The 27,416-nt window shown below is 47.6% G+C and overlaps 2 protein-coding genes across 3 annotated transcripts; both read left to right on the top strand.

Moving 5' to 3' along the window:
* The first annotated feature begins 2,985 nt into the window (after nucleotides 1-2,985).
* HOXA4 (homeobox A4) lies at nucleotides 2,986-4,545 on the top strand. Its single transcript, XM_033066672.2, has 2 exons — nucleotides 2,986-3,633; nucleotides 4,175-4,545. Exons 1-2 carry the CDS (start codon nucleotides 3,051-3,053, stop codon nucleotides 4,501-4,503), a joined length of 912 nt encoding a protein of 303 aa, XP_032922563.1. The 5' UTR covers nucleotides 2,986-3,050; the 3' UTR covers nucleotides 4,504-4,545.
* Nucleotides 4,546-10,729: 6,184 nt separating this feature from the next.
* HOXA3 (homeobox A3) lies at nucleotides 10,730-25,444 on the top strand. 2 transcript variants are annotated; one of them, XM_033066081.1, is made up of 3 exons: nucleotides 10,730-10,812; nucleotides 22,039-22,627; nucleotides 24,162-25,444. In XM_033066081.1, the coding sequence occupies exons 2-3, from the start codon at nucleotides 22,156-22,158 to the stop codon at nucleotides 24,929-24,931; spliced, it is 1,242 nt and encodes a 413-aa protein (XP_032921972.1). In that variant the 5' UTR covers nucleotides 10,730-10,812; nucleotides 22,039-22,155; the 3' UTR covers nucleotides 24,932-25,444. The 2 variants fall into 2 exon arrangements, with proteins under 2 accessions (XP_032921972.1, XP_032921981.1); XM_033066090.1 differs by lacking the exon at nucleotides 10,730-10,812 and adding an exon at nucleotides 14,658-14,722.
* The last annotated feature ends 1,972 nt before the right edge of the window (nucleotides 25,445-27,416 follow it).

Here is a 27,416-nt window from a genome sequence, read left to right as displayed (position 1 = left end):
GCTTGCCTGTTTCACAAGAAAAAGAGGGATCCCCTTTTCCCCCTCTTTCGGTATGTATTGAGTTGCCTCTTCGTGGTGCATGAAAATTTACTCTCTCCCTCTCAACTTAATTCCAGTGCTGTCACCATCCCATTTTCGGCCAGCCTCGGACGGGAAACTCTCTCTTCTTTATTAATTGATTGAAGTCTTCTTCTCCAGTGAAATCGAGACTTTAGTCCTTGTGGAAAAATAAGGGAGCTGGCCTATTTTATCCTATCCTTTTCTTTCTTTGAGAACTTAGGGTGATGGTACAAGTTTGTTAAAGGGAAGTACTGGGGAAAAAAAGGGTTTGAGATTGTTTATTACAGCCATAAATCTTGCAGTAAAATGTCGAAATGGCCGTGTGCAAGATAACACTTGGTGGTCTTGGCTGGGTTCTTGTTTATGATAACAAAACCAGAAAGACACGGAACAGGCCTTTTGGAGGTCCTGCCTCAGCACATCTTCGCAGACTAAGAGAACCACACGAAAAAACCAGACTTGAGCTGAGCAGCTCAGGTCACCTTGCAGATTTACACTCGTATATAAAATTGAGTCCTTCTCTCTGTAACCAAGCGCCAGAGCCCTACCGTAGAAAGGGCCACGGTGAAACTTTGAGATCTAATCACAGTAAATAATATGAAGCAGAGCCCAGTCAACTCTCCCAATATAGCACTGGTCTTACAAACCGAGACAACACTTTTCGTTGTGTTTTACTGTGGCGTGGGAACACGGCAGCCCGCTGTAGTGCTCCGGCCATAGTGCCTCAGGACTTATGCCGAGGATAATATTTACGATACCCCAGTGTAATTCATCTGGTGCTAGCCGGCAGGTATTTGTATGTATGCTTCTCTGTGTGTGCATGTATCTCTCTATACCGGGAAAATGCTATCGTGCTGGACTTCGGCAATCTTTTATGTTTTACAGTCATGCAGATGGGAGTTGGTTTTTTCTTTTAGGAAATGGGTTGCTGTTGTTTTGTTGTTGTTGTTGTTGTTTTGAGTTTAAATAAAACAATCTCCTCTTTTCTGTCGAATGTGTGCTGTGGAGCACTTGCGGCTGTCTCTGTGTGTAACCGCGTGTGTGTAACCGCATTTCCTCTCCACGCAGAGTAAATAGAGAAACTTATCTATTACACCAGTTAGAGTTCCATAGATGTGCTGTTGGAAATGAGTAAGTAAATGTGTTTTAACTCTCTTTACAAATTAGACATTCGATAGTAGGAGGAAATGAGTGATTGTTTAGATAAGTACCCCAGTATACCCAAGTGCTGGAAATGTTCTAACATATTACAAGCCGCATGCAATGTGCGTGCCTATGTGTCTGTGGATAAAATATAAATCGATACAATGTGTGTCTTGTTAGATAGAAAATATATTCAAACAGAATTTTATTGCATGTATCCATTATGTATTAAACTGCAAAAGACAATAATCTGAATTTAAACCAGAGTAACTGTTAATGTAATATCTTTAGGAGGGCAAGATCTAAACTGTATCGTATTTACGCTTGATATATTAGAAGTATTTTCCCATTTTAGCAGATGAGATTTAGCCACTCAACAATTATATTCTCTAAGGGTGTGGTAAATATTTCTATGTGTTTATATTCTTTCCTGTACAGAGGAAAAAAATAATCTGAAAAAGTTCGCGCCTATTCCAAATGTGGCAGACCAGTTGATGCTCAATAAGTATTTTTTTTCCCCTTAGAATAAGAGCGTAATTAGTTTAACCATCAAATTTCAATTACCTAAGGTCAGGGCGGTTGCCTCGTTCCCCTCTGAGCTGCAAATACCGTTAACAGTCTCAATTCTAGCAACGCAGAAGTGCCCGGGTGCCCTCTCCCTCCTACACCAGGGTTTGCGAGCTACTTCTGCGAAGGCGCTAGCGATTTCTTATGGTAGTAAAAATTAAGAAATAAACCCGAGACGAGGCACACCAACCGATGGATCTAAATTCGTAGTTCAGAAAGCTCTCCTTTGCTCACAGTGAGCCCTGTAATCGCCGGTAGGAAATGTTTGATACCGTCGTGTCGGTCTTCCCCCCATCCCTTCCCCCTCTGCTCCCCGTTATTTTCAGGCTCGCTCTATGCCTCACAGCCCACAAGCCCCTCGAGGACTCTCCTCGGCCTCCCCGCGACCTTCATTCTAACTTTGGCGTCTATTCTTCCAACTAGCCCAGCTTCAAAGGGGCAAAAGGCTGTCCCAGGAGCTCGCGGCCGCCCGCGGTCCGCAGCGGCGGGGCCCTGGGGACAGAGCCTGGAGGGCGGCCGGTGGCCTGTGCCCGACAGCCGCTGCCGCCCTCTGCCTGCGCGCAGCCCCGGCGTTTGGAGATGGGCTTGTTTAAAAGGATTGTGCAACGCCTTGTGCAATGCCTGCCTCCCTCTGGATCACGCAGCTGGGCTGCGCTCCGCTTCCTCGCCCCGCTTCCTACACTCTCCCACGGGAGAACGAAGACACAAAAAGTGCTGGGGCGGGCGGGGTGGGTGGGAGACTGTCAAAGCCGGATTAGTTTTATCTCGCTTGACACCGCGACTGCTGGACGCGGCCCGGGTCGGCGGGCGGGAGGAGCCGGGGATGCTGGTGAGGAGCGGACGCGGGGCGCTCCCTCGCCAGGCAGCCGCCGCCCGTGGGGGAGGCGCGGTCCCCGCGGAAGGTCCGCGGGCGCGGAGCTGCCCTGCGGCCGCTCGTCCCTCTTCCATTTCCTGATCCGGGGTCCGCGGCCCCGCGCGGTAATTGGCGCTGGCGGTCAGGTGGTGGCGGGGCGGCGGGGGCTGCGGGTGTGTGTGTGCGCGGGTGTGTGTTTGTGTGTGTTGTAGGCGCTCCAGGGGTGGGAAGAGAGGAAGGGAGGGGAGTGCAGCGGGGAAGGGGGGGAAGGGCTGGAGGCCCAAACTTTGGCAGCGGCAGCACTTGACAGCAGCGGGAGGGGGAGAGGGAGGGAAGGGAGGGAAGGGGGGGGGAAGGGGAGGGGCCTCGCCGAGCCCAGAAAAACGACAACGCGAGAAAAATTAGTATTTTTGCACTTCACAAATTAATGACCATGAGTTCGTTTTTGATAAACTCCAACTACATCGAGCCCAAATTCCCTCCCTGCGAGGAATACACGCAGCACAGCGGCAGCGCCGGCAGCTCCGCCAGCTACCACCCGCACCACTCGCACCCGCACGCCCCGCCGCCGCCGCCGCCGCCGCACCTGCACGCCGCGCACCCGGGCCCGGCGCTGCCCGAGTACTTCCCGCGGCCGCGCCGGGAACCGGGCTACCAGGCTCCCGCCGCGCCGCCGGGGCCGCCGGGGCCGCCTCCCGAGGCGCTCTACCCCGCGCAGGCACCCTCCTACCCCCAGGCGCCCTACAGCTACAGCAGCGCCGGCAGCGCCGCCCCGGGCCCCGAGCAGCCGCCCCCGGGCGCCTCGCCGCCGCCGCCCGCCAAGGGCCACCCCGGCCCGCCCCAGCCCCTGCTCCCAGGCCATGCCCTGCAGCGCCGCTGCGAAGCAGCCCCGGCCGCCGGGGCCGGCACCGGGCCCGCCTGTCCGCTGCTGCCCGACAAGAGCCTGCCCGGGCTGAAGGGGAAGGAGCCGGTGGTCTACCCCTGGATGAAGAAGATCCATGTGAGCACGGGTGAGTTGCCCTTGCCAGGGGGAGGTGGGGATGCGCCTGCAGAGGAGGGAAGGGGGGAGGGTGCTCCCGGGACCGGGATGGGTCGTTGCGTGTGTGGCTTTTTTTTTTCCCCCTCCTTCTCCCTCCGCGTTTCCCAATAGTAAAAAAAAAAAAAAAAAAGAAAAAAAAAAAGAAAAAAAAAAGAAAAAAAAAAAGAAAAAAAGTGAGAAACCTTTTGTATCCGGGGTCCTTTATCAAAAGATTTACGAGACGCCAAACTGTTAGGGCAGTAATTATAGCCCCCATAAATTTAATTGCCCTGCAGTGGCTCTGGGCCATGTGTCTTTGAAGCTTTTCTTCTAACCCAAATGCCCATCACCATTTTTTATTGCTCCTCGATTGTCCCCACTGTCGATAGGCTGGGAAACAATTTTTCTTGCCGTTTACGTATCTTATGTGAACCCGGTGTCAAGTTATTATATAATGATTATGTTCCATCCCTTTCCTTCTCCTTCTTTCCCCTCCGCGTGGGTATGTGTGTGCCTGTGTGTGCACGTTTCAGTCAACCCCAATTACAACGGAGGGGAGCCCAAGAGGTCTCGCACTGCCTACACCAGACAGCAGGTCCTGGAGCTGGAGAAGGAGTTTCACTTCAACCGCTACCTGACCAGAAGGCGACGCATCGAGATCGCGCACACCCTCTGCCTCTCCGAGCGCCAGGTCAAAATCTGGTTCCAGAACAGGCGCATGAAGTGGAAGAAAGACCATAAACTGCCTAACACAAAGATGCGTTCCTCAAACCAGTCTACACTGAGCCAGCAGTCCAAAGCACAGACACAGGGCCACCCCCATCCGCTCGATGGGGCTACACCCAACTCAGCTGCGCTATAAATACGGTTTTTGCTTTGAGTCTTTTTGGTCCTTTTTTGTTTGGTTGGCTTTTTTGTTGTTGTCGTTGTTGTTGTTTTTTAAATATATATATATTTACCTATCTATTGGGGTTTTCAAGCTGCCTCGAGGTGGAGGCTGGCCTTTTGGACCAAACTGTGTAAAACAAAACAGGAGCAGAAAAGGAAGACGAGACGTGTCCAAGAACGGGCACATGTTTAAACCAAAACCCGGACGATTGTCTACATTGTATATAGATAATGGTTCCATGCCCATCATTTTTTTCTATTTATGGAAACGCTCTCTTGCCCTCGGTGTAAGAGAGGGCTGGATGCTGTCATGGACGAATTCTCTGTACCTAAGACGGACTCTTTTTCTTTTTCCTTTTTTTTTTTTTTTTTTTAGGGAACACGTTAAAAATAAAAAAAAATTAAAAAAAACCAAACCAAAACCATTTAAAACAAAGCAAAGAGCTCGCGAGACACTTGTGTAAGGCATTGACTTGAATAGCGCTGTTTTGTGGTGTGTTCATGGATTTTTCTGTGCGTGCTTGTGTGTGTGATGGTGCACAGGCGTGTATACACACACAGACCAACACGGGAGGGACAACGAACACGTCCACAAGAGGTTAAAGACTTATGAAAAAGTCCCCTTACGCTGTCTAAAGGAAAATGTTTTATGTATCAAAGGTAACTTAACTGGTTTTAAGTGTAGTCCCCTCAGTAGTTGTGATCTATTAGTTTTTCTCCACATTCCCTATTGCATTTATTTAAAGAAATATTGCTATAAAGGCTGTTGCTGTCTTCATATTTGGCACCGTCTAAATAGTTTGGGTCCATGTACAATTTGTGGATTTTTGGTGTAATGTATAACAGTGCCAAATGCTAGTAATAAAGATTATTCTGTACAAAAGAATTAAACGCTTGAAACACAAGTCCACTACGTGCTGTTTCATCCACCTTGTGCTTGGCTGGTGTTGGCATCAGGAATGGAAAACAACAGTTTAATGCATTGTTTTGAGTTGGATTCATCTTGTCAATAAGGTGATGGTTATTTAAAATGTGGTGAAAAACCTCCTGACTCCTACTTGCCTGGCTGGGAAAAATTGCGTTGCAGAGGGAGGAAAGGTCTTGCTTCATTGTATAGGTGAGTGGTGCTCTCTTTAGCTGACTTAGACAGAATGAGTCTGACTCCACCGCTGGCCGTGCGACAATTTTCAGCTGCCTGACAAGAGAAACTGTGCTTCTTCTGGGAGCCAATAAGCTCCCATGCCGTGATAACATTTTAAATCTTTAGCCAGTCGTGGTTTATTCATTTGTTTTCGCCTGATTATGATTTCTTAGCTGAGTAGCACTATGTAAGGGGAATACATGAACGGTAACCTAAAGTTTCCTTTTAAGCTGCCTTTTCTGTTTCTGTTTCATTTTTTTGTTTGTTTGTTTGTTTTTGTTATAAGATTATTTCGAAATGTGTTGAGAAAGCCTTGGTAGATACATTAATTTGGATACAGCTCATGAGGCTTTTTTGACCAAGATTGTTACAACTACTGTGGTAAAATGGGACTCAACTGGTTCCAGCTCAGGCTGTGCATCTTGCTGCTTCCAGGCAGCTAAGGAGTTCAGGCAAAGCAGAGCCGCTAACGGAGAGCCCTGCTTGGGGCTTCCACAACATGGTGTAGCACCAAACTGGGTAGGAAAAGTCTTGGAAAAGAGCTCAAGTGCTAGTAAATCTTCCAGGGAAGACCTGAAGGCCAATACTTATTTATTTACTCACCAAAATACAAACAAGATGGATTCTTGGAATCAGGGCTTCTCTTCACGTGAGGCCGCCAGGACCAGGGTTATCATCACCTCTGTAGCACCAGGTGCCAAAGGTTGTGTCAGCATCCTTGCCTAGCCATGGAGTATGTACCATCCCAGAAAAAAAACCCGTAATGTGCCACTGGCAGAACACGTTCAGCATCAGGGATGTGGCAGCAGTAAACACCCTCAACAAATACGGCTGTCCCCATACCTGACCAAAGAGCAGGCCTGAAAAGCACACTTCTGCTCACATATTGCTGTTTACTAAATCCCGAGTCGCCAGTTGTCTCATTGTAAAGGGGAAAAAAATGTAGCTGTATGTGAGGTAACTACTATCCGCAAACGTGTAACTCTTCATTTGGTTTATTGCTTGAGAATCCCTTAATGTATTTAGACCCAAAATTAGCACAACTGAGCAAAATTCCAGCTGAAACGTATTAACTGGCAGAGCAAGATTTCTTTAGTGTGCAGCCTATGCGTATAAACCTGGTTTGCTCCCATTGTAAAGAGAAATGAAATCACGCTGCAAATAGCAATTTTAGCGAGAATCATTAATCACCTCCTACAATAAATACTTCTTTGTAATTCAACAGCGGTTCTGAAAGGCATTCTCTTGGAAAAGTCTGTGAAGACGCAAAGGATTTTCCTGGGGGAAAAAAAAAAGTGGTCATGTGTAAAGACACAGCATCTTGGCTGTCTGCTAAAAAAATGTACATTCTCTTGCTGGAGATTGAACTGCGGACTGCAAAATACCCCATGGCAGATTATCATCGTTTAAGGTAAATTCTCCTTCCCTCTTTTCCCCTTCTGCCTGTCTTGGGATCAGAATGCTGCTCCCGGGCTGGGAGCCCTCTGCTCCCCGTCCAATACCTCCCATCTTTACAATAACTTCAAAAATTACATCGTCCTGTTTAAATTCTCGCATTGTACTCCCTTTGCTAAGGCAACCAGGAGTTCACCGAGAGGACAAATTTTCTATCCCATTAATTGTTTTTTTTAGAGGAGCAGACTGACCCTTCAAACCCTTGACCTTTAAAGACAGTATTCTTTTTAATCCGGCACTTGGACCTAAATGTCTCTTCTCCCCCTCCCTCTCTCCCGCTCTCCCGGTGTCTCTCACACACGGATTTATCTGCTCTGGCCACAAAGGCGAGCGCAGCTCAAAACGCTGGAAATGGAAGTGTGTCAATATTTCAAAGAAAGACCAAATCACCTCGGAGTCAATTTGCTGTCAGCAGGGAACGCCACTCGGTTAACCCCGGCACCCACCTCCCCTCCACCCACCAAGAAAAATACTCCTCTTCCAAGATCCCCCTCCTCGTTTCTCCTGCAAGCTCTTGCTATACCTGGTGTTTCATTACAGGAGGAGCTGAACTGTGACAAGCGCCTTGTGGTATTTAATAACCAGGGCCATCCTGCATCGGTGGATTACGCAATGCTAGGATTTTTTTTTTTTTCATTTTCTTTTTTCTTTTTTTTTCATTTTTTTCTCCCCCAGGATGCTTGCAGTCCCAGGTCTTCTTGTCCTATGTTTGTAAACGAGGAAAGGGTGGGGGGAACCCCCATACAGGCGGAGATCCTGACAGGCTTGCGGTGAAACTCCAGCACTCCCGGCCCCCCCGCCTGGAGTCGGGGCCGTGTTCGGGCAGCTCGGGCTCTCCCTCCGTTCCCGCACCTCCGGCCGAGCCGGGCGGGCGGCGCGGCCGCGGGACCCGCACGTCACGGCCCCGAGGAGGCGGAGGCTCTGGCCGTGCCCGCAGCCTCCCGGCCTGGCCGGGCCGCGCCGGGGTGGGACCCCAGGGTGTCGCTCCAGGGCTGTCCCCTCCTGCGCGGGAGCCCAAGCCCGGCCCACGCGAGTCCCGGTGGGGTCGGGGCTCCCCGCGTGGGCAGGGGAAGCTCCGCGGCCGCCTCCCTCCGGCCCCGGGCAGCCCTAGTGGCTCCGCCCGGGCCCGCGGACAGGCAGCACTCACCCATGGAAGACGGCCCGGGCAATGCCGCCCTGACGCTCTCCCGTCCCCCTGCCAGCAGCGAAGAGCCCCCTCCCCGCTGCGGACAATGACGGTCTGGGTTCAACTGATTCATTTGGAGTGGGGGGGCGGACGGTGTAAACCTGACCCAGCTCGCTGTGCAGAACGGGACAAATCTTTGTAAATAATGCCCCAGAGCTCTCCCTGGAAACTGAGGAGCTGTCAAAGGCTGTCGAGATTAGGGGACCCAAGTACGAGCATCCCTGCGCTCGCAGATAAAGGTGTTGCGTCTGTTCTAGGGGAGATATTGAAATTTTAATCTTTAGGGTCACGTGACTCATTAAATAATTAATGCAGCTAGTCAGGAATGGATCTGTGGCCGTCAGTCCTCACTAGGAGTGATTCTCTCAGAAGTGAAACTCAACTCCTTATTACTGGAGTTTGTTTTTCTTTCTTTCTTTCTTGCTTTTTAATTTTTTTTTCTTCCCTTTAAAAAAATCCCTACCTGATTTATCTTGAAAGATTCTAAACTTCTTAAGCAAGCAATAGGGTCTGTTGGTAAGTAGGTAGTGTGTATTTCTAGCTTGATGACTTTAATTGTTTGTGCTTGCTTTGTCTGCTGAGCATTTGCTTAACAAGTTTAATATTTAGAAATGTTAAATCTTTGTTTTAGTTGCCTTGTGGTCACATTATGGCTTTTGGTGATTAAGTGTTACGGAGGCAAACACACTTGATAATGTTCTAATTCACACTGTGGAAGGCTGGGTGCCACAGTGCAGGAGGACCTGCTTTGTTCAATTTTCCTGGCGTTAATAAATCACCGTCTCTTAATACATGGCCAAAAAAGCAATGGAAAGGCAGTGAGCATTGCAAAGGAAAAGTCATGGGCGAATTTCTCTGTGACTCATTAGTCTGAACGATTTATGTACGAACTTAGAGTGCCGCAATGAATGTTAGAGTTTGGGATAACAACAAATTAAAAAAAAAAAAGTCATAGTTTTTGTAAAGTGCTTTATTGCTACTTAGCAACTCTTTCAAGAAACAGCATACTTTAAAGGACCGTGGCAGTGTAAAATATGGTAGCGTGACCTAATTGCTCCAAAATAAATAACAGAAAGTCGCTGGCACCATTTTCAGATACACGCTCCATATTTAACACGAGTGGGGCAACCCAGTCACGACACGCTTGATCGATGATTATTGCTGTTTATAACACGATTATTGATTAGGGATCAAAACGGCTAAAGTACGACTTTGAGCCTGAAGAGCCAGGGGTTTCCCCCTGTGCTGAAGCCGAGTGGAAGGAAAGGTAGAGTTAAGGATAACCCCAGGAAGCAGCGCCCGGGTTCTGTGATTGCAGTTCGAACTTTCCATTTTCTTTTGTGTTTGCCAGTAGATTTTAACAGTCAGCGCTCGCAAATTTATGAGACAGCAATAAACAGTTTAGTAGGCTATTATTGCATGATTTTATGTAGACTGGAGTTCAACACCAAATTTAAAATTATTAGCGTAATTATGGAACTACTAAATTACCAAAGCAAAGTATCTGCTCGAAAAGTTCTCCCAAGACAGACTTAATATTTCCAGGGCTCAGATAACACCCTTCAGCAAGAGCGGTGTTATTTAATTATTAGCATTTACATTTACTGATGATTGTAAGATGCGTTAGATGGGTTTTATTAGCAAGACTGAATACAGGGGTACATTATTATATCTGACAAATGCATATGTAAAAGTGATTCAGTAAGTGGCATGCAAGTAACCTGACTATTGTCTTTTTGGACTTAGTAATATTGTTTATTTTAGGGGAAAAGAAGCAGCCCTGTTTTTTCTCGTCCGTCAATAGCTTTCAGCGATGTTGGTTTTTTCGTTGCCTTTTTTTTTTTTTTTTTTTTTTTTTTAAGCTTTTGGGCCCGATCCCGCGTCACTGAGGTCAATTGTTAGTCTCTTACTGAGCTTGTGGTGGCAGGATTGGGCCCGGGCTAACCGTTTGAATAAAAGCCCAACCACAATACGCCCCGCATTTAAACTGGAACCCTTTCCTAGTTTTATTCAGCAGAGATGAACACCACGACTTGTGTTTAATGTCTGTTCTTGATTAAATGATCCTAAACAAAGGTTTCCCAGAGGAAAATAAAGCAGACATTCATGTAACAAGAGTTAGGAATGACAATATTTCCAAACACTTGGAGACAGAAGGCATAGCTGTCTACGGGGGAAAAAAAAAAAAAAAAGGAAAAAAACCCAACCAAAACAACCGCACGCTTTTATTTCTCAGCTCCCCGTGCTCTTCACCCGGGTGGGAATCCACGCTCCTCGCGGGAGCCCGAGCCCGCTCCATCCCCGCCCGCCTCTCTTCGGGCTCTCCCAGCGCACCCGGCAAATCATGTATTGCCAATGAAGGAGCAAAATACCTCCCCCTGCACTCCCCGGTAAGGCACTGTTTGTTGCTTGTTTACAGGGAGCCCCGAAACGAAGCCGCTCGGCCGGGGCGGTGGAAGAAGCTGGGAGCGCCTCAGCCCAACCCTGCGCAGCTGGAGGAGGTAAGAGCCGGGCAGCGGCCGCTGCTTTTGCGCCGGTGGCAGCTGTAAGAATGCGATTTGCCTGGTACCTGCATGAAGAACAAGACTGCTGGAATGAGATTTTGTTGTTGTTGCGATAAATATTTAACCTAGATGGAATTTTTTTTCTGGATTGGCTCTATTCATCTTCCGTGGGTGGTGAATGCGCGTGTCTGGGCAGACAAAGAAGTGTACGGGACCAGAGTGATCGCCATCCTTATAAAGGCATTGGGGACAGGAAGGATGCAAAGTCATCTGAAGAGCCAAAGAGTTAGAGAATTTCTTTGTCCGTTCTTAGCTCCTTCCGAAATCAAAGGCACCAGGAGAGGGAGAGAGGGTTGGAGCCAGTTCGGTGTTGAATGGCTGCTTATCGCGGCTTGTCTGTTCGCCTCCTCCTCGAGGAGTTCCGCAGCCAGTCCTGCAAACGAGAAGTGCATGTGGGGATGTTAGAAAACCTGATTTTTGTCTGCCTGCATACAAGAGAACGGTTCGCGAATAAATCTCGGGTATTTGTCCGTCCTGGCCTGCTTTGCACTGAGTGGAGGTCGGTGTCTGGTGGTTCGGAGTTGCTGAAGTCCTTGATGTGCTTGGTTCTCTGGCAGGAGAAAAGAAATGCTTTCCATAGTGACATTCTTTTTTCTATGCCGGCCGTCGAGAGGGGAGGATTATATAGAATTAGCTCAAATTCCTGCTAGATTTACCTGCTCCTTTTTGGATGTTGATGTACAATTAGTGTATTTTACTACCTTTTAAAAGCGGCCATAAATTACAGGACTACAAGGGCTCTTTGTGTTGGCTTAATGAGCTGCTTAAATCTTAACTACAAAAAGGCGCTGCAAATGTCTATTCACGCTTGTATTCGGAAATTGAAAGCGAAAACACGGTACGAAGGAACCTTCCTCCGGTGGCATGTACCCACAGCATTGCGGGCAGAGATATTTGGGATTCCTTAACGGACCCAACACCGGTACACTCAGCTGACTCTGAGCAGAACTTCTCTGAAAAGGGCACAGTCGATAACGCTGCTCTTTTTATCTACTTGGGAATGATCAAAGACCAACTTTATCAGACGCACGGATGTAGGTAAACAGATCTGCGTCCCAGCTGATTGCAAATCTTTCGAGCCAGCAAAGAAATAAGTACTTATATCTTACGGGTAATTCCCATTTCGTCTCCACATGGGAGTCATATGCACACCTCTTACCAACTGGCATAAAAGTAAACTTGAAGCACAGTAAAAATTCTGGCTCTAATGATATTGAAGGTAACTTTAAATAGCATTAATGCTGAGAGTGGCTATTAATACCAGAACGGGCACAAAGGGTCTCCCTTAATGAAGGCACGTTACGAACTCAGATCTGTTTGTTGTTACTGAGGGTGGAATTTAAACTCAGCTCGAAGCCATGTGTATAAAGCGCAGAAAAATCAGTAGCACACCTACTGATAAACTCCACATTTTTTTTCTACTAGAAATAGTCTTTCGGGTTTCCAAATCATCAAGGTAATAAAACACAACGTTGAGTGTCCAGGAATAGGAACAAAGCAATAAATGGGGTGGCGAGAGAAGTCTAGCGCCTGCCACTCGCAAGACCATTTGAATTTGCATCTGAAACCTCGTAATCACGCTACTAGTGCAAAGAAAACTTTCTCCAAATTCTACGGAAGGGAATAATTTTCGGCTGTAATTCAGGGCAGCACAAAGTTAGGCAGACTCCCCCTTCTGCCTTCCCAAAGCACACTCTGTGAAAGGTATTCACACGTCAAGAAGTTTCTTTTCTTAAGAATTAATTAGTTTCCCCACTATGTACACCAAGTTAATTGTTAAACAGTAGTTTTAGGATTAACTTGACCATTAATACCAATAAAGATGTTCACAGAAACAGGGTTTTGAAGCCAATAGCCACAGCTAGCGTTAAGGCATTTCAGATGACTTATGATTGTGATTTATTGCTTTTGTAGTTTCTATTTGCTCAAGACTGTAACTTCTAAAGCCATCTTTCTACTTTTGACGCAAAGCAGTCGATAACTTTTTACAACAACCCCAAGAAAGACTTGCTTTGCTTTTTTCAACATCTGCTCCATTCCCCATTAATTTCAGTTTCATTGTTGCAGAAGAACTTCTCTATGTGTTTCTTCTATGGGATGTAAGCACACCAAATTTAAAAGAGCCGTGAAGCCATCTCAAGCAAATATCGGCCTTGGTGTACGAGAGCCGTGGAGTTACTAGACATGCTGATAGTTACAGACTCGAGCATGTCGAGTGTGCCTAATGCCTTCTCTTTCTAAAAATTCTGTAGTTTTTATGCCAGTTCCTAGTGAGGGATAATATATGTATACCCTGGTACTAGCTTAGTCACCTCCATATGAAAAATTGCAAAGTTTTCTCCTGCTGTAACGTCATGCTGACTTTGCTGCAATGCCACTACTGTACACTGTTACGAATGGGTTTACATTCCAGTGGCCCATTTCTACAATCCAGGCGAGAGTATAATAAGGCTTGTCCGTAATACTGGAAGTCATCTCTAGAATGGAAATTCCTTCCCTTCTGTTCAACTTAGTGTAGGTGAAACAGTAAGAGGGGATATGTAGTTAGCTTCTTTAAGCTCGTGGGAGATGATGGAAAGATTTAGGCAAGGATGTATACATGATGATACATAATGCTGGAGTCACAGAACTGAACCAAGAGCACGTTAAAAGCGCGAACTATCTGATTTACTTTGACTCCTTCCAGAAAACTTGTGTGAGTGGAGGGTTTCTTTTGTTTGTTTAGCTTATTGTGTCAATAGCACAAGTTAAACAATCTTACAGGGAAGATGTGATGGGTTCACACACAGGCGAAGCTGCTTGGCTCAGGGGCCACATACAACTTTTCTTTTTCCTTTTTTTCTTAATTTTTTCCCCTTAGGCAAAGAACTCCCCCTCCCCAATTTTTTTTCCAACGTTAGAAACCTATAATTTTGTGCATCACTCAAACTAGCTGTATAGGAAATGCGTAAGCACAGGTTTAACAGCAAGGTCCCAAAAGATTTTGTAAAATTCAGAGGCACGCCAGTGAAGGAAGGTGTATTCTTCATAGTGTGTTACGAGGACAAAAATCAACTAGCCTCTTAGAAGAGACTCTTTTTTGCCTTTGTCAGGTAATTATAGGTCTTTTTAGCTTCTACAGGAGCCCTGATGTAGCGTGTGGGAGTCGAGCAAGCCCTGTACAATGGCAGGGTAGAGGGAGCTGGGGGTGGGGGGAAGGCTGGTAATCGTCCCGTTTAGAAGGGGGCTGGAAATAATAGCATTAAGATTTGGGCTTTCTTTGGGGCTTGCAGAGGACATGCGAGGTGGAGCAGAGTGGCGGGCCTGGGGAGCAAATGCCGGTTAATTAGGCTAAGTATCAAAGTGCAGCGTTATAAGAATTCCTCTTACCTTCCAATGGGTTTTTTGAAAAGAAATATTGGTGTAGGAGGAAAGATAATCAGACCAATCTCTCTCCACAGCCATCTGCATCTCTTAGATTTTTTTTTCTCCTCCCTTAAAACTCTTCTTTAACATATTGGGTTAAGGCTTTAAAAAGTGAAGGCTCGCGCTAAGAAACCCTGTTCCTTCAATGATTCCCTATTTCAAATAAAAGGATTTAAGTTGACGTATGACCACGTGAGCACATAATACAGCGCATTATTGTGGCATTTGGAGTGGAGACCCGGTCTGGCTCCGTCTGCGATTACGCTTTTCCAGTTTCTGTTCAGAGAAGCACTGCTTTCTATTATTTTTTTTTCCTCCTGCCCCCATCACCGTCCCCACAAGAGCTGGCCATTTCGCTGACAGCTTTCGTTCCTTATGGAAAGGTTATTGTCGAGCCGAGAGGACGAAATGCTTCGTTAGAAAGGATGGATTTTATTTTAAGGTATTTCCGTTGATTGTTCATTTATGTGGTGAGTTATTGCTGTTCGAGGCAAAGGTCAGTAGCAGAGGCTGGAGTGAGTGCGTGTGTGTGCGTGCGGGTGTGTGTGCACCCGGAGCCAGGCTGCTTCCCCCTTTGTTTCAATTTGCTGTGGTAAATATTCAACTCTACCCTCGCAGCGAGCAGAGCAGGCAGAGTTTGCTTCTTTATTTATTTTTCTCCATAGAGATCCCACACTGCTGTTGATGGCCAGCTGCCTCCGCTACAGCCCCTCGATTGCCATTTTGCCATTATTTATGACCGGCTAGAGATAGGAAGCCTCTTTTATTGTCGTGTGTGAATATTTCCCCCTTCAATTTTACTCTATTATTTCATTTGTGTGTTTGTGTGTTTATTTATTTATGTATTTGGGCAAGTCGGAGAAAACGATGTGGGGGGTGTGTGATGCTCCTCTGTCGGGGTCGTGCTCGTGTGTGCGGCAGCGGTTGTTGTTTTATGAGTGTTTGTTCGGCCGCTGCCGCTCCGTAAATCGATGACTGCGCGATCGTGCTGCCATTTTATTTATGATGCTTTAGTGGTACTTTGTTTATTGTGCGAGGAGCGCTGCATGAGTGCTCAGCTCCATGGCAAAGCTTCCCCTTCCCAAATGAGCCAAGGCGCTCCTCTTTATTTCTCCGCGGTGAGAAGGAGCTGAACCAAGAGCCAGCCACGGCTTCTAGAAATAAATCAGCCTTGAAAATGTGGGGATTTATTCTGCGTCCCTGAATGGGGATCTGGAAAGAGAGAATAAAAAGGAGTAGGAAGTATCTTCTAGGAGAACATATAATAGCTCTAAATTATTATCCGTGCCTTCGCTTATATAAATATAGATATATCCATATATATAAATATGTAAGTATTTGCGTATACTTATCAATATGAATGCATAGATACGAATACACTTTAAATGACAAAAAATTGAAAGATTACGTGACTATCCAAAGAGGGCAAAATGCTAAATGAAACCCTTTTTCGCTGGTGTGCCCCGGCTTGGGGAAAGGCTGGAGCCCTGGGACTCGCTTTCTTCCAGTTCACTCCATACCTCTCGCTTATTCTGTTGAGCCATTTTGCGTCCAGTTACGCGCTGTTTGTAACTGCTCGTCTTCTAAGGGGTCAGAAAGAGAGAGAGAGAGGGAGAAAAGTTAACGATTATAAAAACTCCAGTGAGAGCACCAAAAAAAAGGTTATTTCCACTCGGAGGTATTCACGGCCATTCTGCAGAGAATTCTTCAGAATTCAGAGAATTCTCTGCAGATAATTCTTCAGCGTGATGTTTGGGATGGTCTCCCGTTTTCCGGCTCTTTTAAGCGGCTCGCGAAGCAAAACTGACCCAAATAAATTTTATGTCCCCTTCTTGCCACACTGGAGAACGGTGTCTCTTCAGCAAGGGAAGGAGAGTTCTTTTGCTCCCATCTATGTGCCTAAAAGCCAAGATTGGAGTTGCCGTATTCTGAAATGGGACAAAATGTGCCTCAAAAATAAAATCCAAGCTTTAATTGCAGCTAAATTACTTGGCAGCCTTTCCCCTGATTTATGACCCAGTTTGGATGCATATTGACCCAGTTAAAACACTCATAAATAATACAGTCCTGCTCTAGAGTAGAAGAAAGCAAGAAGAGTTCTGGAGGAAAGGGGGATTTCGGCGAGTTGTGTAAATAACTTCAGTCTGATGAGCAAATAGCGAAGAGTGTGTTGCCTCTCTAGTGTTAGAATTCATAAACAACAATTTAGATTGACCACGGCTTGCTTCGATTGTCCAGCCCTTCTCTAATTCAGCTGATACCCCCTTCGAACTCTCTTACGACTTGGACAGGCACCACTTCCAGAACTGGCCCCCTTCTCCCTCAACTCCCCGCCTTGCTTTTTCATCTCCAAGAAATCCCTCAGAACCAGCCCTGAGTTATGGTGCTGCCTGCTTCTATTTCGGGGCATCCAAGGACAAGGCGCTTTACAGGCATTATTTTATTCGGAAAATAGTAATTCGGGGGAGGTGGGGGGAGGGAGGGGAGGGAGTGCCACAGAGTGGGACTCTTCGGGGAGAAAAGGCAGGTCATTTCTGACTCAGAAATCAGCCCCAAACACTGCCTGTCCCTCCCCGAGCTGAGCCCTATGTCTCTCCGCGGAATGGAGCAGAAAGAAAATATTCGGCCTCTGGGAGGGAAAGACAGATAAAAGCAGCAGGGATCTGTGCGTTGGGACACTTATCCCGACATCATAGGAGACATAAAGAAAAATAATCATCTTCTCATGTTTAAAATTACCTCTTTGGGGAGAGAGGGGGCGTGGGGAAATGGGACTAATTGAAGAAATCTCGCAAAATACTATTTGCAGGCAGTAAGATGAATGGAAGAAACACTTCCATATTCCTATGAACTACTTCGGTTCTCACGATTAAAATCCTTACATATCCTTTCATTTTTAAAAAAACCTCCCCCCACTTCCCGTTCCCCGTTCCTAAATACAGACATTTAGTCAGAATATCCCGTTGGAGACGGCTCCCAAGTTGAAAGGCTCTCTTAAGGAAAAACTGGCCCGGCTTTCGGCAGGGCCCCCCAAATCGGCAGGCTCCCCGGTGTCCGCAGGTTTCGGCAGTCCCCATCTTTCCTCTCCCTGTCCAAATCCTCCTCGCCGGTCCGGGGGGCTCCGTCGGGGCGCAGCGCTGCCTCTCAGTATTTGGCCGGGCAAGTGGGCGAATGGCAGATCAGCAGTTTCAGAAGAAAGTGTGGGGTTGATTATTGACTAAAAAGACTTTTTTTTTTTTTTTTCTTCTTCCAAAGCAACATTCACAGGATTGTTTGAAGCAAAACGCATACGAAGGATTTTTGCCTCTTCTCTCCTCCTACGCTGGCCGCTTCCCCTTTCATGTGGTGCCTTCTCACTTATGCCATAAGGAGCAAGTGTTTTCTGTTTTAGTGCTCTGTTTACAGCTTTGGTGCACGAAGTCATAAATCTTGCATAGCCATAAATGACAAAAACCATTGGTATGCGTAAGAGGCCACCCCAGCCTTATAGTGCTTTTTATTTCTCGCTTCCCCCTCGCTTTGTTTGTGTTTAAAGATGACGCTGGGTTCCCTCGTGCTTTAAACGGACTAGTTATATTTATAATGCCTTAATTAACGAAGTAACGTCAAGTTTACACCTAGATTTTATTCGCAGGCTCCGCTTAACGCACGGAGCCCAGAGCTCCATTACCCAGACGGGCAGGATCTGCAACTTTGAGTTCTCGTTTGCACGGTGGCTGCCGTGTTTCTGTTGCAGGAAACTGGGGGGACACCACCACCCCCAAACCCCGTGGCGCTGAGGAAAGAGGCGAGCGCCTTCCCCAGTTTTTTCGCCGCGGAAAGAAGGCGAAGGCGAGCTGTGAGGCTCCGGGCCCTCATCCACGCGAGGCTGCAGCCCACGCGTCCCCACGGGGTGCTGCGGGCACCCCGACCCGTCTGTGCAGCACATGTGTGTGCGTGAGCGCCTCTGTGCCCGTCCCGGGCGCTGGGGATATTTGAGGGGGGCAGGGGGGTGTCTGTGTGTACATCTGTGTGTGTGTGCGCTCACGCATGCATGAGTTAATAATTAGTAACTCTAATGATTTCCAGCGTGGCTCTGAAAGCATTGCCCAGAGCGGGGATCCTGGTGGGCTTCGGTTGGCTCTCCGGACCCAGCCCCGGCTCTCCGGGCTTTGCTCCCCTCCCCGGGACCCAGCCGGAGCTGTGCGGGGCTCCTGGCCGTGGGGAGCGGCAGAGGGGCTATTCTGCAGCTGCCCCCCAAGCCCACGGGTAAGAGGGACAAACTCAAACCCCCACAGCAGCACCCTGGAGGCTGGTGAGAGCGACCCTTTGTGAGCGCCGTTTGTCTTCATTAGCATAATTTTCCTGGACTTCGGTGACGCCCGGGTGCGGGGGGGCCGCACTCCTTCACTGCCGTGCTCCTGCGCTCCCTCCCCAGCCCCCACCCTGCCCCATGCTTCCCCAGGCGTCCGCCTTTCTTTCTTCCTTCCTTTTTTTTTTTTATATTTTCCATTTTCCCCCCCCTCCAACTCCCCCCCTCCTCCTTCCCTCTCTCTCCTTCCCTTCCCAGAGCAGCCCTGGGAAACATCCCCGTGCTCCGTGCCCCGCACAGGGGGAGCCCGGTACGCCGGGGACCGGCTCGGGGTAGGGTGCGCAGCCTGAAGCGTCAGGGGAGCAGGGTAGGTGGGTGTGCGGAGCTACCGACCCCATCCCGTGCGGGGCAGGACTCGCCCCTCCCGGCCGGGGGGTGCCGGGTGCGGATGAGCTGAGCTGGTGCCCACCCCGCGGCCACAGGGATCGAGCTGGGGCAGACAGCCCCTGCTCTCTGGGTTGTGTCGCCTCCAAAAAAAAAAAAAAAAAAAAAAAGAGAGAGAGAGAGCGAGAGAGAGAGCATGCTGGCTTCCGCCTCAGTCGTCAGAAGTTAAGGTAAGCAGGCCACAAATACGCTGCTATCAGTCGTGAATGGCGGAGTTTATGTCCCAGTGATTTATGACCGTAGACTTAAATGTCGGTTCAAGAAGAGTTCACAAGCTGGGGCTTCCTTCCAGGCAGTGACTGATACCCTTACACTTCGTGTTCAGGCAGCTCTCTCTCCTCTCTTCCCCCCACCCCCCACCTTCCCTCAACTTTGTCTTTATCTTTCAGGAAATCTTTCAGGGGGGCTGCCTGGTTTTTCGTCCTAGAGTCAGAGTTTGGGGCTCGATTGGGAGTTGCAGGGTAAAAATCTGGTGTGCTTGGGAAAGGGGGGAAGAGCAGGGAAGGAGAGGGTAGGCGAGAGCTGAAGTGGGGAGTGGGGGAAAATAAGCGGATTTGCCTCCCCAGGCAACTTTCATCTGCTGTTTCTGGGCTGTTTGGGTGGGGGGAAAAGAAGTTGGTAAAGTGCAGAGCCGTGTATTTCACAAACCGAGATGGAGCCGATAAAACAGGCACTGGAAAGGTTGAGGACCCATTTGTGTTTGTAAGACCTGTCTTTTTTGTCTTCGAAAGGGGAGAGGAGAGCTCTTCCAATCCCAGGCACTGGCTGGGGTGATAAATCCACCTCCTCTCCCCTTTCCCGTTAGGACGCTGTCGTGATCGTTGTCGCTCTTAATCCCGCTATTCCCACTTTCTCCTGGAATGACCGGGCGCTCCTCAGGTTACCCCCGCTTCTTTATAACTTTGTAGGAAGTGATTAACTTGGCGAACCCAAACTCGGGATCTGATTTTTTTTTTTTTTTTAACTTGCTGGCAGGCGGCCGAAGCTCCAATAATATTTTGCCTTCCAAGTAAAGTTGCCTATTGTCTGCAGGCCGGCAGCTACGGGAGCAGCGCACCCCACATCCTCGCTCCGCGCTGCCCGTCCTGCCAGCGCCACAAACTTCGCAGCGGCCGAAGGAAGGTGAAATATTTGGTGTCGCGGTCATGAAAGGCGGGTGCCTTTGTGAAATCACCGCTGGCTGATTGTTTCCTCCTTGTCCTCTGGTAGTGGTGTCTATAGTATCTCTTTCAAAGGAACTGAGAAAAATCACACCAGGCCTCGATAGCACAGGGAAGGAGAGGCGAGGAGCTGGAAATTGTGTATGCGCCTCAGATCTCCATCGGCTTATTAGCTTAATAGCATCCAAAGAGCTTGATTAGTGCAATAACAGGGTAACCGCCCTGTTGTAGGTGTGTTGCCTTCATTTTGTTACGATCTAACAAAGGGAATACTGTTTTCTAAGAACTTGTATGACTTGAAAGGCGTAGAACGAGCTCGTTTGGTGCTTGTGTTGTGTAAGGCTTTTCGCCCCTAAGCATTTGTCCTCGTTAGATGTTTTGGGGGGGAAATATCCAGCTGCTTAAGTACAGGGAAAGTGGTAAAAGGAAAGAGGCTCTTCTGATCTGAAAAGATGTGGTTATTTGCCAGCAAGGGGTTAGGGGGACAGTGAGGAAAACACTTCAGTTTCTGAGAACAATGTGAGTGCGTATGGAAACACCTCCTAGATCGGAGGTTACACACAGGTCTCCTCTCTCATTAACACGGGCACGGGCGATTCTTTAATTGGTTATTTTCAGGCAGGTGACGAATAGACTGTAATTGGGGGGGGGGGGGGGGGGGGAGTTCCAGAAAGAAAGGTGGATGGATGAAAAAAAGAAAAAAAAGGAAAAAAAAAAAAGGGGTGGGGGGGAAGGGATTCGCCCGGGCAGGAGAAGCATTCTCTGAGTTTGTGTCCACCCTCTCCCCAGCCAAGTGACCCTCATACATCAAATTACATAGCAGTTTCCAAGACAGAACCTATTATCGCTAAGTTGGAAGGAAAGTTCAAGCCGTGGTCATGGAGATGAACGCTGGTTTTTCAGGTTTCTGGTGTGTTTTTTTCCCCCAATCCATCATGTTTTAACAGGTAGGATCTGGCTGATTCCACGAAAAGTTAGTGTCTTGAAAATAACTGCTGAAAAAAACAAACCAACGACCGCCCCTGCTGGCCTCGCTGAAGGGGCTTTGCGCGGCGCCGGGCGCAGCTGAGGCTCCAACCCCACTCGCGATTGGGGAGCAGGCTCGGGGGCTCCGTGGAGCGGCCCAAGCCGCGCTCCAGGACCGAGAGGGAGCCGCGGCGGGCGGCTGGCGGGGCTCGCCCGGGCAGAAACCACCGCTGCCAGGGCGCGTGACCTGGGCGGCCCGGGCGGTGTGCGGGCACGGAGGGGAGAAGGTGCTGGCTTCGTTTATTTTCCTATCGAGCATTTTATAGACAAGCCGAAATCCATCACTTGGGATCGGGGTGTTTAAATATCCCTGCTTAGGAAACCTTTCCACCCCGCTCCTGCCCCCTGCCACACGTAGACGGGAACCATCTCATATATTTCTTTGAAGTTGCATAAAGAGCCGTAACCAGGAGAGAAAGGCTAAAAATAAAACGACTTTGGTTAAAGGAGAGGGTTTGATCTTAGAGCTGGGCTGAAGTAATAGCCCAGCCCCTTTGCATTACCGATTCCTCGATCACCCTTATCTCAGAGACCGGTATTAAAACAGCCTCTTGGTGATAAACGATCAACCCGCTTGCTCTGTTCCTTAAGAAGAAAGAAATAATAATAAAAAAACAAACCTAGAAAGCCTCTATCCCGGTGCAGCAAAGCACATATTTGTCGCTGCCAGTAAATCCAGGCAGCTTTTATATCGAAATGCTCCACGCCTGAGGCCAAGTCATGCTGCTAAATATTGCTGACCACTTTTTCTTTTATGGCTTTCATGTCACTTAGCTATTGAAAGTAAGATGGATTTGTACCATTTCTTCACCCTGCTCTGCTCTCCCCACACCCCAGGTCTGCCCGGAGAGGCCATTGGAGGAAGAGCGCCACGTGACAGAGGGGTGCCAATGTTATTCTCCAAGGGTGTCAAGACCCTGTCAGTTTGCGAAATAAATATTGGGAAACAACGAAATGCAAAAAGCGACCTACTACGACAGCTCTGCAATCTATGGTGCCTACCCCTACCAAGGAGCAAATGGTTTCACTTATAATGCGAGTCAGCAGCAATATCCTCCATCTTCATCACTTGTGGAAACTGAGTACCATCGCCCCGCGTGCTCCCTCCAGTCCCCTGGCAGCTCTGTGTCCCATCACAAGGCCAATGACATCAGTGAGAGTTGCATGAGGACCCTCCCCAACCAGACTCTCCAGCCCCCCAGCATCGCTGACCCACAGGCTCCACCGCAGCCGCCTCCAGCCCAGCAGTCACAACCTCCACCTCCGTCCTCCACTTCACCATCTCAAAATGCCAGCAGCAACCCTGCCCCGGCCAACCCCACCAAGAGCCCAGCTCTTAACTCACCCACCGTGTCCAAACAGATATTCCCATGGATGAAAGAGTCTCGGCAAAACACAAAGCAGAAAAACAGCAGTTCCAGTTCAGGTACGAAACATGCTCCCCCTCTCCCTGGGTATTCCTGGGCTGACTACGCATCCGGTGGGGAGGAGGGCTGTCGTGCCCACCTTCACTTCAGGGAGGGGAGGGTGGGGGCTTTTTTACCCTCTGGGTTGACCCCATGAAACTTTTGGAAAGGGCTTGCCATCACTCTGCTTATTCACTGAGGGGAGCTCAGTGAAAAAAATGCTCCATACAGAACTTTCCCAGCCTTACAGAAAGGGTCTGAACTGACTTTGCTTCCTAGTGGCAGGACCACTTGTGCCCTCCAACATCTATCACATTTCTTAGGTAATCCCCCCTTCAGTAAATCATGTCAGTGTGGAGCAGACCAGGCCTTAAGCCAGAGGCTTGTCCCGAGTACTTTGTTGGCATGGTGCTGTTAGATTAATAAGACAGTGACCTATCTCTGCTGAAGTGTAACGGGAATAAAATAGCTCATAATCATGTGCAGGCAGGATCAATGCCCTGCATGCAGTCAGAACCTCGTCCTATTTTAATAAGCTGATTGGCAAAGTTACAAGCCTGGTAAACAAAAATCATTCTGGAGTGCTATAAACTTCAGCCCATAAAACATTATTTGAGGGATGGAAGTGTATATCAATGCTTTTATTACTCAAGGAAACCCAAGCTGATAACACCAGTGCTAGTTCCAAAGCCCAGAAGTCAGGCTTACTCTAACTTTTTCCTCTTTTTTTGCTTAAATGTACCTTGGAAATACAGTTCCAAACTTTAGTAAATGTTTTGCCAGTCTGCTTTTTAAAGCTGTGGTAACACTGCTGTTTACAGCCTTCCATATAATGTATTTATTTTATTGCAAAACAGCAACATTTAAATATATCTCTATGCCTATATGCAAGCCTAGCTTGCATAGCTACTATATGATAATCTTTATATATATAATTATTATTTTATGTATATTTATATCTATTATACTTCCCAATCATTACCATATGTTCATGCTGTATACCAGACATGACAAAAAAATCCACTATACTGACAACTCTATATTTAAATGTAAAAATTTTGTATTGTAAATACCCAACTTTCCAGTATTTGTGTGTGTATATATATATATTTATATATATACACACATATATGTATGGGTTTTCAGAGAAGAGGGCTTTAGGTCTTTACAGCAATGGAGAAGAGCTAATTCTTGAAGACCCTGATCCCCACTACATCAGCAGAGACACAGGTTCACTTTCAGAGTTTGTAAACCTCACTGTGTTTCCTTGAACCTTCCTTGCTTCTCTTTACCAAACTCAAGACATGTTGCATGCTATCATTCTTAAGGGAAGCAAGTGTACTCGTACAGTGGCACTCATGAGGTGAAGGAACTCTTTTGAGGCTTGGAGCTTGGTGCAACTGAGCTCATGCCATGGGGGACCACTTGTACGCATGGGCGTCCATCTTGCCTTTGGGAGCTGAAGTCTCCAGGTGCTGGTGTTGTTGGCCATTTTCTCATGTTGCCATGTGTAGGTTCACCATGCTGATTGTGTTCTTTGTGTGATTTACATAGGTGAGAGTTGTGCTGGTGATAAAAGCCCTCCAGGGCAAGCCTCCTCTAAGCGAGCCCGTACAGCTTATACAAGTGCCCAGCTGGTAGAACTGGAAAAGGAGTTCCACTTCAATAGGTACCTTTGCAGGCCACGAAGGGTAGAAATGGCTAATTTGCTCAATCTCACAGAAAGACAGATCAAAATCTGGTTTCAAAACCGCAGAATGAAATACAAAAAGGATCAAAAGGGAAAGGGTATGATGACCTCTTCAGGAGGACAGTCCCCAAGCAGAAGCCCTGTCCCTCCAGCTGCTGGGGGATATCTAAACTCTATGCATTCTTTAGTAAACAGTGTCCCCTACGAGCCCCAGTCGCCTCCACCATTTAACAAGCCTCATCAAAACACCTATGGCATCCCTGCATCTTATACTGCTCCTCTTAACAATTGCCCACCGCCTCAAAAGAGATACACGGGGACAGCAGCTGTGACACCTGAATATGATACTCATCCTCTTCAAGGCAACGGTTATGGGAATCCACACATACAGGGAAGCCCCGTCTATGTAGGGGGCAACTACGTGGAGACCATGACCAATTCTGGGCCTTCCATCTTCGGTCTAACTCATCTCCCTCATCCTCCCTCTGCCAACATGGACTACAGTGGGGCTGGGCCAATGGCCAACAATCACCACCATGGACCTTGTGATCCACATCCAACATACACAGACCTTACCGCTCACCATCCTTCTCAGGGAAGAATTCAGGAAGCGCCCAAACTCACTCATCTGTAAGAGACAGGAGTCACTAAGAGGAACACCAAGCCCCCAAGTTTTGGAAAGTACTCATCCCTTCCCTTCTCTCTCCTCCTCCCAACATGTGCCCTCCCCTTCCCTTCTCGTTTCTTTTGTTCGTTTTGGTTTGTTTTGTTTCCTTTCGTAAAAGCGTTTTCTAGTTTATGTGACGTAGCAATATTTGTTGCTTGAATTGCTCTATAGTTTCACTAGTGGATATTTATCTTCTTGAACTGTAGCCTTGTGTCTCACTTTGGGAGTATGCAGAGGCTTTATACTTTACCTTCTACACTTTTATCAAAACAGGGTATATGAACAAATTTTCTATAAAAGGAATTCTTAAATGTGAATTTGTTCGTACATGATTGATCCCACGGGGAAGCAATTTTTTTTATTGCACTTCTTTTAAATAGCAAGAAAGACATCAAAAGCGCTTGGACAGGGACTTCCTGGACAATTATTGATACGTGTAAGTCTTTCAATGTGTGTATGCTGGTGAACATTCAGATTTATTTATATTTTTTTTTTCGCAAACATTGAATAATCTAAGTGTTTAAAATTTTATTTATCCCCATTTGTTCATATTTATATATATATAAAAAAATCTGTACCCTGAATATTCAGGAGGCCATATATTAGATGGCATATCGGCACGTGTTAGAAATATCATTTGAAAGGAAACTATTAACTCCTTTTATTAAAAATAGTGATAATAATGATGATGACGATGCAATAAAATCTGGGAAAAAAGATCGCGGTTTGAATATTTTATGCTTGTGACATCCAGCTAGGCAAAAAGTGTGTGAAACTGAAAAGGCTAGATTTGTTTTGAAAGTTATACATTCCTTGCTGCTCACGTTCTGGAAAAAAAAAAATAAAGTTTTTATTCTGAATAATAAAGAGTTAAGAACATGTTCTTCGCAGCGCAGGGGAATGGAGAGCCCTTCATGACGTGGGGAGCTAGGAAACTCGTCTGTAAAGTTACACGAGGATCTGCTCACCCGAAGGGCCCCGCGACGCCTTTTCAGCATTTCATAGGCAGGGAGACAGATTTTTCTTTCCCCCCCACCCCTCTTTTTCATTTTTTTTTTTTCTCCTTTCTTCCAGCAGGGTTTCAGGGCTCGCGGCCGCCGCCTCCTCCCGCGCCCACTGCGCGGTGCCCGGCGGGCGCTGATCGCCCCCTCCCCGCGGGCTGCGCTGGGGGATCGGCAGCGGGGCAGCGCCGGGAGGGCAGCCGGGCCTCTGGGTGTGGGTGTGGGTGTACAAGCGTGTGCGGGAAACACAGGCACTGGGGGTCAGGATAAAGCCCCGCGTGGGTGCGGGCGCGGAGGGGCCTGAGCCGGGCGGCCGAGGCTGCGGAGCCCCGCCAGCACCGGGAGCAGGCTCTGGCCGAACCGCGGACGCGCTGGGGGCTGGATGCGCGCACTGCTGCTCCTTCCTTCTCTGCCCCCGCCGTTTTTCCCTTTTCTTTTAAGAAGTGGATTTTACCTTTTCCTTTCCCTCTTTCCCACCCCCCCTCCCCGAATATACATATATATATATATTTTTTTTTTTTTTTTTTTTTTTTTTTACTGGGGTTGATTTCATTCTTGCTGAGCCGCCTTTCCTCCCTGAAGGTGTGGGGGAGGGGAGCCTTGTGCTCCATTTCTTCCCGCGGGGGGGTGTGGATGTGTGTGTGCGGATGTGTATTTCTGTGGGGGGGGCGGGGGGGAAGGACACACGGTTCTGTAGAAGGGCGACGGTCCCGGCCCCAAACGAGAACTCGGGGTGTCTCCGGTCCGAATCTGCTCGAGGTAGAAGGGAGAAACCCGCAAGCTTCTGCTTAAATCAGATTTTTCTTCCTTTCAGGCGAAATGTCCGTAATTTTTAGATTGAAACTTGAAAGATAAATCAAAACGGACCTTAATAGACTAGGTAAAATATACCCCTGCACGTTTATAAAGACATATTCCTATGCTGTGTAGATAATAACGCACGCTGTTCACCATCTGTATCTTTTAGAGCACAGAAAAAAAATGTCGCCATTTTGGTCTCATGCTGAAATATTATTAATCTTTGGGCTTTACCTTGTTCCCAGAACCATCCCTGCCTGATGCCGAAACATTGTCATGCATCCGTGAATCTATATAGAGCTTTTCTGCATAAATAGATAAAGCATGCCCAGTCAAAGAAAAGGACAGCAAATAGATTTATACCGTGCTGTTTATTGTATATATAGACATGTAACCGTGGAAGGAAAGGCTATGTAGGCTAATATTTTTCACTGAAACCTGATTATTACCCAATACAGACCAGCGACTGATTATTACTTTTGTAGGCAAAGGAAGGGTTTTTACAACATTGCAAGACAATGCTCGTTTCAAAGGAGAGCCCATATAAAATTCAAGCCGCCCCCCCTTTTCCTCCCTCCCCCCCCAGCTCTCGGATCAGCTAGGTTAGATACAACAAAAGGTAACGGTACAGCCACGATACTTACTGAGTGGTT

Source organism: Catharus ustulatus, chromosome 1 (genome assembly GCF_009819885.2).
Source record: "Catharus ustulatus isolate bCatUst1 chromosome 1, bCatUst1.pri.v2, whole genome shotgun sequence".
In the NCBI taxonomy this organism is placed as follows: Eukaryota; Metazoa; Chordata; class Aves; order Passeriformes; family Turdidae; genus Catharus; species Catharus ustulatus.
The sequence above is the reverse complement of the archived record's forward strand: the minus strand, read 5'-3'. Positions and strand labels throughout refer to the sequence as shown.

Bases quoted from the DNA above. Each gene is read 5' to 3' on its own strand.
- HOXA4 (XM_033066672.2), top strand. From the start codon at position 3,051: ATGACCATGAGTTCGTTTTTGATAAACTCCAACTACATCGAGCCCAAA. The intron at 3,634-4,174 runs GTGAGTTGCCCT...TGCACGTTTCAG, and splicing joins GAAGATCCATGTGAGCACGG to TCAACCCCAATTACAACGGA.
- HOXA3 (XM_033066081.1), top strand. From the start codon at position 22,156: ATGCAAAAAGCGACCTACTACGACAGCTCTGCAATCTATGGTGCCTAC. The intron at 22,628-24,161 runs GTACGAAACATG...TGATTTACATAG, and splicing joins AAACAGCAGTTCCAGTTCAG to GTGAGAGTTGTGCTGGTGAT.